This window comes from Dendrobates tinctorius, unplaced genomic scaffold, assembly GCF_039654945.1.
Source record: "Dendrobates tinctorius isolate UK_male_01 unplaced genomic scaffold, ASM3965494v1 ptg000022l, whole genome shotgun sequence".
Lineage (NCBI taxonomy): Eukaryota > Metazoa > Chordata > Amphibia > Anura > Dendrobatidae > Dendrobates > Dendrobates tinctorius.
The window spans coordinates 79,695,243-79,712,079 of record NW_027361690.1 but is presented as its reverse complement, the minus strand read 5'-3'; the positions used below and the strand labels follow the sequence as shown (position 1 = coordinate 79,712,079).

Here is a 16,837-nt window from a genome sequence, read left to right as displayed (position 1 = left end):
CTTCACTCCTCCTCTGTTGGTAAAATGCAGCTTTTTGGCCTTAAAAGGTACATGAGGCAACGCACTGTGAGGACTTGGCATTGGGGTCCGCTCTCTTGCTACATTATATGGGCCGGTCACTTCATGGTCAGGAATATTACATCTATTTTATAGTGACCAGTCCCTAGATCTGCATACACTCCCCACATTCATCCTTTTCCCCAGCCGGGACTTACTTTGTTATATGGAATGTAAACCATTCTTCATCCTTTCCAGTTCTTCCTGTTGGTGACAGTACTTTCTTATTATTGTGCAGATATACAAAATGACAATTTCTTGCACCTGGCTGTGATCCTTCCCGTCACCGCAGTGTTTTTGCTTGTGACAATCTGTCTCATCGCCTGCTACATTACAAAAAAGAGGTAAGGCTGAAGGAGGCAGAGGTTTGATGGCCTCCATGTGGAGTATCCATCTGAATGCCATTTTTCAGGGATTGAGGGAAACCCCTGAGGGAGCCAGTCACTAAAGTGAACCAATAGTTCCAATAGACTGTGTTCTTCTGTGGGGAAGTCAGTGTTTTCAGAGTGATACAAGCAGAGTTTACAATGTTCCTGTGGCGCTCTGAAATGCATGATACCACAAAGGAGAACAAATCAAGTCCATTTGAACTCCGTTCAGCTCATTGGGATGACTGGCTCCCTCAGGGGCACGTCTGAATCCTATTTTTAAACTCGCATCAAGGGATATGCACGCATATGAGTGTGTGTGTGTATGTATGTGTGTTTTTGTGTACTGTGTGTGTATGTATGTATGTCTCTATATTATATATATATATATATTGTATATGAACACACACACACACATATATGTGCCCACATACATACATATATACACACACATAAAACATGTTCACATGCACATACACATATTTATATGCACACACATATACACACTAATATATTTATTGTAATGTGTGCATGTATATATTGATTGATTGATTCCATGGTGGTGTATGTATATATAATATATATATAATATATCAGGTCAATTGTAACTGTTAGAATAAAAAACAAAATACACACAAAGACATGCTGTTGCTTGAGAGGACGTGCTGCTGACAATGGATAAATATCCCACATGGAATATTTTATCAATGACAGTTTTTTCTTAAAACTGTTTTCTTAATTCTTTCCCTCCTGGTTTTTTCATATATACCAAGGCGTTCGACCAATCCGATCACTTATTTCATTTTGAAACGCGCTCTGAAAAAAATCTAAAGTGGTGCCCCTATTGGCTGGTACGTCTGAAACTTCCCTGTATTAAATTTAGTTTCTGTATGTGAGACCCTGTATAAAATGTCTTACCTGATAAATTCTCTCACCGGTTTCTGCCTGTCCACGTCTGCAGCCCGATGTGGAAAACGCTGCCACACTTTAAATTAAACACTAGTTTTAATGATCAGGTTTGGGGGATTATTTTGTTTTTCGTGCCTTTTTGCATCACGCTGCGATTACGGCTCGTCCTGGAGAGAGGGAAGGAGCGGTTTCTGTTTTTCTGATAAGTGACGTTTGCATGTGATTATCCTGTAAGGCAGCCTTTGTTCTGTCTGAGGAGCGGATGATGTCTGGACCTGCCTCGGTGCTGTGTGATGATGCCGTGATGTACAAATCTTGGGTGATTTTCTCTGTCGAGATCAAAGTGTAGAAATAAACCAGTGCCATCATGAAAGCAAGTGTCACCGATAGCCAAATGTCATGATGTCTCTCTGGAAGATGTGCGTCTGTTTTTCTTTGTATTATGGGGAGTTTGGAAGATGTAGAGACTCCTCATTTTATATAGTTTTTTCTTTTCTGTATACAATTATATGTGAAAGTCCTTATTTTACTCATAGTAATCATTAATTCTTCGTCCCTCAGTATCTTGACTCAAAATTATGGAGCAATCATGTTTGCCAGATACATGAGTGATTGGACTGATGGCTATGAGCCCCTCTGTAATCTCTAAACTACTAGTTGAGGGCAAAGCAGACCAGTTATTTATGGGATCCATATGAATAAAGATTTCCCTGTCCTTCTACCCTCTCTATACCAGTAAATCAGCTTAGAATGTCACACAGGAGAGGACAGAGAGAAGCGCTACATGCAGTAAGCACAGCTCACTGACTGATTCACCGTCCTGTACTGTGATAAATAGAGGCTGTAGAAGCCACACTTTTCAATGTTTTTATGGAAACTCTACCTGCAAAAATGCTTTAGACAAACCTTTATTTCCTTCATGCTTTGTTTCTTCCCTGCAGGAATAGTGAACGATTGGGAAATGGAGTGTTATATGCCTCTGTGAACCCGGAGTACTTCAGTGCAGCAGAAAGTAAGTAGTATCGGACCTTATTTTACCCATGATGGAGGCAGGCACTAACCTCCGCTACACGTTCCACATCAGAATAATGCTTTGTGTACAGCCTGATTACAGCGTGTGGCACATACAGATATACATTGAGTCAGCTCCTTTGTTTTGGACTAATAATGGAGAGGAAATGCCAAGGCTTTGTTTTATTAGCTGAGCACGTTCTAGCGCGAGACGTCGTCCTCCCTTCATCTTGGAGGTTCACCAACACTAAAATATTTAGCAGTTGTAGACTGTAGTATCTACAGGATGTTCTAGTTCATGACCTCTGTTCCTGAGGGACATAGATGCCCACTACAAAGTCCAGGAAAAGACCTACGGATCAACGGATGTAGAGCTCAGGTGCTGTTATTCCTTAAAAAATACCCAATCTCTCGCCCTTGGAAGACCACCTAAGCTCATGCTCTGTAGCAGTCACCACTCTACATAGCAGGTACAGACTATTCTGGGTGAATGACTGAGGTCATGAACTTGAACGTCCTGTTGATACTGCCGTCTACAACTGCTTAGTGTTGGTGAACCTCCAAGGTGAAGGGAGGAGGACATCTCGCACTAGAACGTGCTCAGTTAATAAAACAAAGCCTTGGCATTTCCGTCATTAGTCCAAAACAAAGGAGCTGAGGCAATATAAATCTACAGCTATGGCAAAAATTAAAAGACCACTGCACAGTTTTATAAAAATCAGCTTCTCTACATGTCTGACAGCCATTCCATCCCAGTGTCAGTTGAATTCCAACCAGAGTGCACCTCATACTACTTAATGTGCTTCTGATTAGGTGGTCACCTGAACCAAATCTTATTTATTGAAGGAAAGTATAAAAAACCCTGCTGTGGTGTTCACAATCCTCTTGCAATATGACAAGCTGGATGGCAAAACAAGTGCTAGTAATATCCCAAAAGTAATGGAAATGAAAAAATAACTTTTAACCATGCCAAAGAAGTTGAAAAGACTTGAGTGAGGAAAAGAAGGGCTCAATTCTGGCTTTACTAGCAGAGGGATACAGTGAGCGTCATGTTGCCTCCATCCTTAAAATTTCTAAGACGGCAGTCCATTACAACAAGTTCAAGCAGCAGACATTGGGGACAACAAAACTACAGACCGGCAGAGGGTGAAAATGACTCTCCACTGACCGGGATGACCGTCATCTTATTTGAATGTCACTCAGCAACCGCAGGATGACATCAAGTGACCGACAAAAGGAATGGCAAATGGCAGCTGGGGTGAAGTGCACAGCAAGAACAGTTCGTAACAGGCTTCTAGAGGCAGGGCTTAAGTCATGTAAAGCTAGAAAAAAGTCTTTCATCAATTAGAAGCAAAGGAGAGCCAGGCTGAAGTTTTCCAAAGATCTTAAGGATTGGACCATAGAGGACTTGAGTAAGTTAATCTTCTCTGATGAGTCTAATTTTCAGCTTTGCCCAACATCTGGTCATTTAATGGTTAGATGAAGACCTGGAGAGGCGTACAAGCCACAGTGTCTTGCACCCACTGTGAAATTTGGTTGAGGATCGGTGATGATCTGGAGATGCTTCAGCAAGGCTGGAATTGGGCAGGTTAATCTTTGCGAAGGACGTATGAATCAAGCCACATACAAGGTTATCCTGGAAAAACAGTTGATTCCTTCTGCTCAGGCAATGTTCACCAGCTCTGAGGACTGTTTTTTCCAGCAGGACAATGCACCATGCCACACATCTATGTCAATCAATATGTGGATGAAGGACCACCACATCAAATCCCTGTCGTGGCCAGCCCAATCTCCAGACCTGAACGCCATTGAAAACCTCTGGAATGTAATCAAGAGAAAGATGGATAATCACAAGCCATCAAAGAACTGCTTACATTTTTGTACCAGGAGTGGCATAAGGTCACCCAAAAGCAGTGTGAAAGACTGGTGGAAAGCATGCGAAGACGCATGAAAGCTGTGATTAAAAATCATGGTTATTCCACAAAATATTGATTTCTGAACTCTTCCTGAGTTAAAACATTAGTATTGCTGTTTCTAAATGATTATGAACTTGTTTTCTTAGCATTATTTGAGGTCTGCAAGCACTGCATTTTTTTTGTTCTTTTGACCATTTCTCATTTTCTGAAAATAAATACAAAGTTTATTGCTTGGAAATTCGAAGACGACGTCAGTAGTTTATAGAATAAAAAAGCAATTTTACATTTTACTCAAATATACCTGTAAAGAGAAAAATCAGACAAACTGAAAATTTTGCAGTGGTCGCTTAATTTTTGCCAAAGCTGTATATGTGCCAAACAACCCTAATTATCCACAGTCAGAAATTTTGGTCACAAGATGACAGATCAGGACCAGAGCAGCACCGGGAACAGCTGAAGACCAACTGGTAAAAATATTACATGGGGTAGGGAAGTTGCATTAGTGGCACTACTGATGCACCAAGATGTAGGAGCAGAGACCCTGATTCCAGCAATGTATTACTTATACTGGTTGCAGCAGTTGTGATAACATTACTGTTTTCTCTGCTGCAGATCTAGCACTGCTCTAAAAGCTGAGCCCATTATAACCCAGCTAACACCACTGATCTGCAGCTTTTGTGTGCACTGTATTGCCAGAGGGCTCGTAATTAGTGGTGGGGCTGGGATAACACAGAGCAGATGACCAGGAGGCACCAGAGACATAGTCCTGCATTGATCATCTACTGATAAGATCCTGATTTTCTTGAAACTGCAGAACACAGCCTAGTAAGTGACACATCGCTGGAATCGGGGTCTACTTGCCCTAAATTATGCTGCTCTCAAATTACATAGCAAGAACCTGCTGACAGATTCCCAATAAAAGAAACTAAAGAGAAATCCAGATGGATTTTAGTCACTTTCTAAAAGGAACCTGTCTTGTAAAAAAAAAAAAAAGCTGTTAATCTGCAAGTTCCTAGCGTTCTGACACAGTGTGGCCGCTGCACTTGAGAACCCTCCTGCCAGGTGGAAACAAACTTTATCCCCCCCTCCGCAGGCTTTCTTTCACTCAAAGGGTGGGCCGACATGGTTTCAGTCAATGCTCTCTGCATAGAGCAGCGGCGCCCCTGGCAGTGACAGCCGGCCCAGCCGTTGGACTTTCAGTGTGACTGCCTCATGGTGTGAGGACACTATTAACCTGAAGATTAACCCCATATTTACAGGTTAATAGCATTTTTTTTTTTTTTTTACTTGACTGGTCCACATTATCAGTGTAACGCCTTATTCTGATCTACTAAACGTCCATTAGACCAGTGGTCATCTCAGTACGCGCCAGAATGACTGGAAGCCCTAGGTTTTATATACTTAACCTGAAGCGTGTATTACTTTTATAATGTGCACGTCTTAGGCCCAGAGGCATCAGCAGAAGAGGCCAAGTGATAAGAATGTAGTGTCCCGATGAAGCTGTATAGAGGCCTACACATCCATAGCATTGTTGGTTAGAGCCGCCACCCTTCTGTAGAGCTGGGACTGTTTTTCTAACCAGACGTCACAGCAGATGTACCAAGGCCCTGGAGCCGTCTACGTGTATATTAATTATCCACCAAATGTATTCTAAAAATGTTTTTCTCCTCCTTATCCCATAATTACTTTCCACCTGGGTTTTGGTTTCTCTAAGCCTCAGGGCACTTTAATCTGTTAAAGAATTTACTCTCCTCCCTCTGTCCTATCCCCTTAAATCTTCTGGGCTTGGAAGGGTCAAAATTGGCACTTTCTATCCTTCCGCCTCGTCTCCGAAAGCACATTTCTGATTGCCTCAGGTTCCTTTGACTCCAGACGTTTTGTATGGTGAAAACGGTACGTTACGTCAGCTGACATCCCTAAAGTAGGCCTGCCACCTAATAATGGACTGTTTGGCTGCTTATAATGGCATCAGCCTATTGCCAGCTTTGCTCACTCTCATCTTCACGTCTGGTATACAGTAAGGCTTACTGACGCCGTATTTCAGTGGCCCTTCTGTATGTTTGTCTTCTCTGCACAATCTCCAGGGCTCAGAGACACAGAGAGAACATACAAAATCAATGTACCGTAAATGTTGTGCTAGGTCAGGAGTCCAGAGATGCAGATCGACAGTGCTAACCACTGAGCCCATGTGATACCTGCCGTATATAGAGAATGCCGTCTACCTATGGATTCACTAGGGATTGTCACGTCATTTGTGGCTTCTGTATCCAATTCTGTCCCTGGGCTTTTCATCTTGCCTACCTTAAGCCTAAGCCTGGGTTCACATGAGCATTCTGTGAAAAAGGCATGAGATACAAATAGTCACCCTTAGTAAAGTCCGTTATTGTCTTACAATGGGGCAGTGTGATCCGGAGTACGGCTCTATGTAGTGCATGCTGCCATTTTTTATATGCAGTTTTTGACAATCCGTAAATGAATTCATGTGAACGTCCACATTGACTTGAAAGGGGGGATATAATATGCAAAAATAAGGCAAATGCGCAGAAATGCTCGGTCACCCGCCATATCCTATCTGATTACCTTCTATAAGGGTGGTGTAACAAAGGTGGTTGTGGTACAGTGCCTTCTGGAAATGTAGATGACTTTTGGATCATTCATATAAAAAAAAAATAAACTTATGTAAAGGTGTTGTTCAGCTACTCTTTGGCTTTTTCCAAGGTATACATGTGAACTATTCCTTGCCGTATACTTGTAATGTTGTCAACGAGCCCATAGGCCACCATTTCTTAGAGCTGTATCTTTTGGCAGTCACTGACCTGATCTACATCCGTATAATTTTTTACTGTAATTTACTTTAATATCCAATGCAGAGGGCACATTAAAGCAATGTAGTCCATAGCTATTGGCATACAAATGGAGGCTTCTGTCGGATCCATACATCAACTATGGCCCCGACCTACTCCTCTGACATATATGAAGGGAACATTAGGCTGGGACTATGCCGCGACTATGACCGCAAATACACAGTTAAAGATTGCGATCGCTAAATGGCGTCATAGTGCTGGGTATGGGGTCACATTGAAACCCGCATGGTACTGTGACTACGAGAAGCAAGTTGCAAAACAATCCAACTGGTTCCAAATTTTTGTGATTTTGCAGGTTCCATTTGATCGTGAACCTATGGCACTTGAACTACGCTGCGATTAGCAGTGGCAAACAGCCATCTGTTTGGTTGATTGACCGTATGGCCCCAGCCAAACTTTTAATAAGATGTAATCTGCTCCTGTGTCCACTGACATCTGATTTACCAGTGTGGTTTGTTATCTCAGTGTATGTGCCCGACGAGTGGGAGGTTCCTCGGGAGAAGATAACGATGAACCGCGAGCTGGGGCAAGGATCGTTTGGAATGGTCTATGAAGGGATTGCGAAAGGTGTGGTCAAAGATGAAGCCGAAACCAGGGTGGCCATAAAAACTGTGAACGAGGCAGCCAGCATGAGGGAAAGGATCGAGTTCCTAAACGAGGCTTCAGTGATGAAGGAATTTAACTGTCACCATGTGGTAAGTTGATGCCATCTTTTCTGCCTATTACATGATCTGTCGAGCCGCACTAAATTCTCATACTTTTCCATATGTTTGGTACTTTTTTCTCAGGTACGTTTGTTGGGTGTTGTTTCTCAAGGTCAACCAACCCTTGTCATCATGGAATTAATGACTCGAGGAGACCTCAAAAGCTATTTGAGATCCTTAAGACCAGACACAGAGGTCAGTAGAAGGCTGGAGATAACTCAGTTACAGTGACCGCACTGTAAATCAGAAATGTATAGAGGTATAGTGAACATAAGCTCCAAGAAGTGCCCTATTATGGATCCTTAAATGATGGTTGTGTGCATGACTCCTGATCGTGATGCACGCTCTGCCTGGCATTTTGTTCCAGAGTAAGACGCTTCCAGATGAAAAATGCTCTCTTCTCCAGTGTATTTCAACTATTCTTGCGGATACGTTCCTGATTGATTGAAAGCACGTTCAGGGGTCACTGGCATGTTACATCTGGAGCACAGCTATTTAGTGATGCAGGTGGAAGTAAACAGGAAAGGCGGGAGCAGCTGTTGCAGATGAAGAAGGGGAGCGGGGCGTCTGCTGGACTGTAAGAACGGAAATGAAATCCAGGGTCCTTTTAGGAGGGAGCGGCTTTTCATAGCAGATGTAAATCGATATAAGTACACGGTCCTATTCTGTAGGTTGATAACGAAAGTGTCAGGTGGACACCTGATCTGACCCCTCCTGTGCCCGTCTTCTGGTGAGCACACACACGTCAATGGAAATTAAATGCATCTTGCCCCATCCAGAGTGCTTTAGTGTCAGAAAATAGTACAACTTTGGAAGCAAAAGAGAATAACTCTGATGTTGAATGAGAGGACCTGACTCACTGTCTCTGTTCTAGTTAATCTCAAAGGTGTTAGATGGGGTTGAGGTCAGGACTCTGAGGCCAGTCAGGTTCCACACCAAACTCTGCAAACCACATCTTTGTGGACACAGCCATGATGGTGCAAAAAAAAAAATATGGCCTTGAATAATTTGTTTCTACAACGTTGAAAGCATATACTGTCCTAATATGTTAAAGTATCAAGAGTTCCCTTCACTGGAACTAAGGAACCTAAACTAACCCCTAAAAAAACAACCCCATAGCATTATCACTCCTCCACCAACCTTAAGAGCTGGCACTGTGCAGTCATGCAGGTGACCTTCTTGTGGCGTACATCAAACCCAGTCTAGTCCATCAGATGCCAGGTAGAGAAACTGGATTCATTAAGCCCCACAACTCGTTTCTACAACTTCAGAGTACAATAGTGGCGTTACACCACTCCATTTGACATGGTGCTTGAGGGCTGTTGCTGGGCCCTGTAAATCCATGTTGTAAAGCTCCTGGCGCATAGTTTTTTGCGCATGTTCGGGCTTGAGGAGTTTGGGACACTGCAGTTGTTGCATGAGCAAGAGCCTTGGTGTATTTTACGCCCTCTGTGACCCCCATGCTTTAACTTTGCGTGGTATCCACTTTGTCGTTGAATGGCTGGGGTTCCTAAACGCTGTCATATTTCAATAATATCACTCAAAGATGACCGTGGAATATTTTGGTGTCAAGAAATTTTTTGAAGTGACTCGTTATGGCGATGGCTCCTATTAGAGGACCACGATGGTATCAGGGAGCTCTACACTCCACAAGCTGATGGGGTAATTGGTTTTGTATTAAATCATCTTTGAGTGATAGGGAAATTTAGAATCTGAGCCTGAAGATGACACACCAATATGCCCAGCAATGCTGAAGTTATAGATTTACCCTGTGAAGTATATCCAATTGACATGCTTTAAACATGTCTGGAAACCCTTTCAAGCCTTTGTGGTTCCTGTGACCTGTATGTAATCATTTCCCCTTCAGACTCATTTAGAGGAGGGCGATCATTTAGCGCTAACCCCCAGCTCATTCTCCACATTCCTTTGTCACCTATTCCCAGACAATAAATCATCTGTGTGCCAGGTACCATTACGGGAAGGTTACAGGGCCATATTAGCAGAAGTAAGGCCGCATATCTGCATTCCAGTGCCCTATGGAGCCCCTTCTAAATTCCAAGAACTGTAATTTGTTTGTGACCCCGCCATCACCAGAGCTCTAAATTCCTATGTTATGCGTTTAGAGAACATGCTGCTATAAAACAGGACTGTGTGAATATGGGTATATTAATTATTTTATTGCCCCCTGCTGACTACTTGTGCGCTCATTATTGCGTTTCATCAGGTTTAATGCGTTTATTATGTGCAGAAGGGATTTAATTACAAGTGGTAGATAAGTAAGAGTTCTGTTCTGAATTTTGCTCCTTCCTTACCACTTTTTTCTGTATGTGTATGCAGGTATAGGGATATGTATGGAATAAGGCGATGCATGTACTTTAAGATTGCAGGGCAGTACCAATGTAATAAGCAAATCTGTCTAGGTTAGCTCCCAGCATACTGTGTTTCCACAGTGATACTTGGTGGAGGCAGACAGGAGAGAATATTATGTGCCCTGACTTCTACCTTGAAAAGTACACGTGTGGATTTATGAGCTTCCCTCCATTTAAACAATGCTTCAAGCCTTATTACTGTTACTGTCTAAGGCCATATAACTGGGCCGAATGTAATAGATCGGATGGGTACTGGAGCGGGCACTGGGCTGTAGGCGTTTATGGCTGTCACAAAATGGTTCACTTCCAAAAGTTGTGAGGCAGATTTGCATTTTATCAGCCTGATTGCTTTACTTTACTTCTACTCTTCATGGACAATCAATCAAGTTTTTATATTAATAAAAAGAAAACAAATGATTTAGACGTGTTTATTTCCTAATGAGTGGTTATTTGTGTTCTATCCACAGACCCGCTCATTACCTTGTACCTGACCTTTGTGTATGCTCATAACCTTATACCTGACCATTATGTATGCCCATAACCTTATACCTGACCATTATGTATGCCCATAACCTTTCACCTGACCATTATGTATGCCCATAACCTTACACCTGACCATTATGTATGCCCATAACCTTACACCTGACCATTATGTATGCCCATAACCTTACACCTGACCATTATGTATGCCCATAACCTTACACCTGACCATTATGTATGCCCATAACCTTACACCTGACCATTATGTATGCCCATAACCTTACACCTGACCATTATGTATGCCCATAACCTTACACCTGACCATTATGTATGCTCATTACGTTATACCTGACCATTATATATGCCCATAACCTTATACCTGACCATTATATATGCCCATAACCTTATACCTGACCATTATGTATGCTCATTACGTTATACCTGACAATTAAATATGCCCGTAACCTTATACCTGACCATTATGTATGCCCATAACCTTACACCTGACCATTATGTATGCCCATAACCTTACACCTGACCATTATGTATGCCCATAACCTTATACCTGACCATTATGTATGCCCATAACCTTACACCTGACCATTATGTATGCCCATAACCTTATACCTGACCATTATGTATGCCCATAACCTTACACCTGACCATTATGTATGCCCATAACCTTACACCTGACCATTATGTATGCCCATAACCTTACACCTGACCATTATGTATGCTCATTACGTTATACCTGACCATTATATATGCCCATAACCTTATACCTGACCATTATATATGCCCATAACCTTATACCTGACCATTATGTATGCCCATAACCTTACACCTGACCATTATGTATGCCCTTAACCTTACACCTGACCATTATGGATGCCCATAACCTTACACCTGACCATTATGTATGCCCATAGCCTTATACCTGACCATTATTTATGCCCATAACCTTATACCTGACCATTATGTATGCCCATAACCTTATACCTGACCATTATGTATGCCCATAGCCTTATACCTGACCATTATGTATGCTCATAACCTTACACCTGACCATTATGTATGACCATAACCTTACACCTGACCATTATGTATGACCATAACCTTATACCTGACCATTATGTATGACCATAACCTTATACCTGACCATTATGTATGCTCATAACCTTACACCTGACCATTATGTATGCCCATAGCCTTATACCTGACCATTATTTATGCCCATAGCCTTATACCTGACCATTATGTATGCCCATAACCTTATACCTGACCATTATGTATGCCCATAACCTTATACCTGACCATTATGTATGCCCATAGCCTTATACCTGACCATTATGTATGCTCATAACCTTATACCTGACCATTATGTATGACCATAACCTTATACCTGACCATTATGTATGCTCATAACCTTACACCTGACCATTATGTATGCCCATAGCCTTATACCTGACCATTATTTATGCCCATAGCCTTATACCTGACCATTATGTATGCCCATAACCTTATACCTGACCATTATGTATGCCCATAACCTTATACCTGACCATTATGTATGCCCATAGCCTTATACCTGACCATTATGTATGCTCATAACCTTACACCTGACCATTATGTATGACCATAACCTTACACCTGACCATTATGTATGACCATAACCTTACACCTGACCATTATTTATGCCCATAGCCTTATACCTGACCATTATGTATGCCCATAACCTTACACCTGACCATTATGTATGCCATAACCTTACACCTGACCATTATGTATGACCATAACCTTATACCTGACCATTATGTATGACCATAACCTTATACCTGACCATTATGTATGCTCATAACCTTACACCTGACCATTATGTATGCCCATAGCCTTATACCTGACCATTATTTATGCCCATAGCCTTATACCTGACCATTATGTATGCCCATAACCTTATACCTGACCATTATGTATGCCCATAACCTTATACCTGACCATTATGTATGCCCATAGCCTTATACCTGACCATTATGTATGCTCATAACCTTACACCTGACCATTATGTATGACCATAACCTTACACCTGACCATTATGTATGACCATAACCTTACACCTGACCATTATGTATGACCATAACCTTATACCTGACCATTATGTATGCCCATAACCTTATACCTGACCATTATGTATGCCCATAGCCTTATACCTTACCATTATGTATGCCCATAGCCTTATACCTGACCATTATTTATGCCCATAGCCTTATACCTGACCATTATGTATGCCCATAGCCTTATACCTGACCATTATGTATGCCCATAGCCTTATACCTGACCATTATGTATGCCCATAGCCTTACACCTGACCATTATGTATGACCATAACCTTATACCTGACCATTATGTATGACCATAACCTTATACCTGACCATTATGTATGCTCATAACCTTACACCTGACCATTATGTATGCCCATAGCCTTATACCTGACCATTATTTATGCCCATAGCCTTATACCTGACCATTATGTATGCCCATAACCTTATACCTGACCATTATGTATGCCCATAACCTTATACCTGACCATTATGTATGCCCATAGCCTTATACCTGACCATTATGTATGCTCATAACCTTACACCTGACCATTATGTATGACCATAACCTTACACCTGACCATTATGTATGACCATAACCTTACACCTGACCATTATGTATGACCATAACCTTATACCTGACCATTATGTATGCCCATAACCTTATACCTGACCATTATGTATGCCCATAGCCTTATACCTTACCATTATGTATGCCCATAGCCTTATACCTGACCATTATTTATGCCCATAGCCTTATACCTGACCATTATGTATGCCCATAGCCTTATACCTGACCATTATGTATGCTCATAACCTTACACCTGACCATTATGTATGCCCATAGCCTTATACCTGACCAACTCTTGTGTTTCTTTTCAGAGTCACCCTGGGCAGCCTCCCCCTTCATTGAAAAAGATGATCCAGATGGCAGGGGAGATTGCAGATGGGATGGCATATCTCAATGCAAATAAATTTGTTCACAGAGACCTAGCAGCCAGAAACTGTATGGTGTCAGAAGATTTCACAGTCAAAATCGGAGGTAAATCCGGATTACCATGTTTCTTAAACACATGTAGTGCTAGACTTGGCTCATTTACTTGTACTGTATGTGGCTTTATAAGAAGGATGTATATATGTGCACTATCGGCTATGACATCAAACCACTGACAGGTATAGCCAATACATTTTATAATGGCACCTACTAGGGTCATGTATAGTAGGAAGGACGTGAACAGTCAGTTCTTAAAGTTGATGTGTTGTAAGCAAGATAAATGGGCAAGCGTGGGTATCTGAGCCTCTTGTACAAGGGCTGGATCGTGCGGGCTAGAAGACTAAATGCCCCGTCACACACAGCGATCTTGCCAGCGATCTCGCTGTGTGTGACGGGGATCAGCAACCACCCCCCGCCAGGTATCGCTCATCGTGCAGCATTGTCCTGGGCCATTTTTTCATCTTTGCTATCCCGCTGGCCAGCGCGCATCGCTGTGTGTGGCAGCGGGAGCCAACGATCAGCGAGGCTCCCAGCGCTCTAAGCAGGCGCTGGGAGCTGGTATCTAAGGTAAATATCGGGTTACTAAGCGGCACGCGTCACTTAGTTACCCGATGTGTACCTTAGAAACCTGCGTGCTGGCAGCTCCTGGCGCAAGGACGCAGGTTTCTAAGGTACACATCGGTTAACGACTGTAAGTGACGCGCGCCGCTTAATAACCCGATATTTACCTTAGACACCAGCGTGATTGCTGGTGAAGCTGCCTGTTTGGCAGCTCACCAGCGATCATGTAGCGAAACACCAGCGATCCTGACAAGGTCGTATCGTTCTCAGGATCGCTGGTGCATCTTTGTGTGACGGGGCCTTAAGTCAGTGCCTCTATAAAAACAGCAGGTCTTATGCGGTGTTGCTGGTTTACCATGGTTAGTACCTAGTAAACGTGGACCCACGGTAGGGCAACAAGGTCATGGACACTAAAAGGTAACTGATGCACATTAGGAAGTGAAGGCTAGCCTTTCTGGTCCACTCGTGAAGAAAGTTAATGCTGGCTATGATAGGAAGTAGTCAGAACATACAGTGCATAGAAGATTGTTTGTTGCTTAAGAATTTTCAGCAGGGTCATTGCCATCATAGGCAGAATTACAATGACAAGTAACACCCTTATATACAGCTGATAACTCAAGATCCACCATTCACAGCAGGTGATGGCATTGTTCCCTCTCTCTTCACATTGACCTTTGCACATGCTCATTAGATGCTTCAGTACAAAGGATAGGGTCAGTCTGTTTATTGCTGTATTATAATATATGTGGATTTCCTGAAGTAACAGGAATAGCCTCTGTGGCCAGTGTGAAATTTGCAAGATGACTATAGTGTCTGGGTATGGTTGAGCTTTGCCACAGCCCGTGAGCTGCTGAACACATCAGTGTGGAGGTGCACGCTGGAGATCAGAATCCAAGATGGTACTCACTCTCTGCGCTGGTGTCGCCCCCTTTTGTGCTGGCTGCATCCTCTGAAGGAAAGTGGGTAGCTGGTGTGTTTAAAGTAGGATCAATCCTCCTAAGCCATCTATATGGGTATGCAGGTAACAGGTGAATAAAATGATACATTGTTCTCCTCATCCGATGCCTTATTCCAGAGAAACCCACATTTTCTTAACATGTAAATCGGCTGTTAAGATCTGTGGGCAGGACATAGATGTGTCTGAGAATAGAGCTTATTTTAAATGAAAGGGGGCGTTACCAGTGTGAGTGTGAGACAAGTAATGGCTGACAGTCTGCTCTACTGATCTGCTTGTCTCACACTGGTAACGTCCCCTTTCATTTGCAATAAGCTCTGGAGGCAGGGAGATCTATGTCTGGCACCATAGATCTTAACAGCTCATTTACATATTAAGAAAAATGTGAAATTATCTGGAAAAAATAAAAATTTGTGTCCTCATTGGTTGATACCTGTTTAGTGGCTGGCTGAAAAGATGGCAAGCTTGATGTGGTGACCGGAGTAGTCTTGAAATCTTGTGATTTGTTACCTTTTATTGACTAATTGAAAAGTATTATCCAGTGAGGACTCTCAGATTTTTATATTTTTCTATCTACTGGCCAACACGCTACAAAGATATATATTTTTCCTGTAATTCTCTGGAATAAAACATTGGATCGCAGATATCAATATATCATTGTATTCTGCTTCCTATTATTGAAAAAATGGCTACGTATGGAATGGACAAGGCAACTGTTAGGTGGATTCATAACTGACTTAGGGATCAGACCCAAAGAGGTGGTCGTAAATGGCTGCACATCCAGTTGGAAGAATGTCTCAAGTGGGGTACCACAGGGCTCTGTCCTGGGCCCTGTATTGTTCAACATCTTTTTTTTAAATCAGATAATTTTTATTAATAAGATTCAGAATGAAATTGCACACACTTGTGCCCAAATAGGAGCATAGACATATTTACAGACATTATAAAACCAATCCCCCAGTTCCCTCCCTCCACCCCCCCTCCCTTAAATCCTCAATAGCCAATAATGAGACATTAGCATCCATTGCTTACACATGTAAACAGCATCCCTCCGGAATCAGTTTCTCTCCACCCATGGTTTCCAAAGTGATTCAAAAGATTTCACACTTTTCCTTTTCTTATAAATATCCTTCTCCATTTTAACAACTACATCTGACTGTCTATAAAATTCCCCCAGAGTCGGCGGCTCTCCACTCAACCAATGTCTGGCAATCAATTTACGTGCAACATACAATAATCTAGCTATGGCCAGTTTATGATGATTTTGAACTTGGATCTCCTCTACATACCCCAAAATGCATACCACAGGATCCCATGTGATTGTACATCCATACGATTTCCAAATTGCTTCACCCACCTCCAACCAGTATGCATTCAGTCTCGCACATTGCCATAACATATGCAGAATCCCCGCTCCCTCAGACCGACACCTAGGACATTCAGAAGTCTGTCTCAGCCCTGCCCTATAAAGCCTATCCGGAGTTCTATATACTCTGTGTAGTACATAATATTGTGAAAGTCTACCCGGTTCACTTAATGATAACTGAGGAATA

At 42.3% G+C, this 16,837-nt stretch overlaps 1 protein-coding gene across 2 annotated transcripts in view; it reads left to right on the top strand.

The window, feature by feature from the left end:
- The window catches only part of IGF1R (insulin like growth factor 1 receptor), a 217,310-nt gene that overhangs the window by 175,798 nt on the left and 24,675 nt on the right, over positions 1–16,837 (top strand). For both annotated transcript variants that reach the window (XM_073568776.1, XM_073568775.1), the window contains exons 14-18: positions 296–401; positions 2,276–2,346; positions 7,591–7,820; positions 7,914–8,024; positions 13,657–13,816. In XM_073568776.1, the coding sequence (XP_073424877.1) occupies positions 296–401; positions 2,276–2,346; positions 7,591–7,820; positions 7,914–8,024; positions 13,657–13,816 (678 nt within the window). The remainder of the gene's footprint in view (positions 1–295; positions 402–2,275; positions 2,347–7,590; positions 7,821–7,913; positions 8,025–13,656; positions 13,817–16,837) is intronic.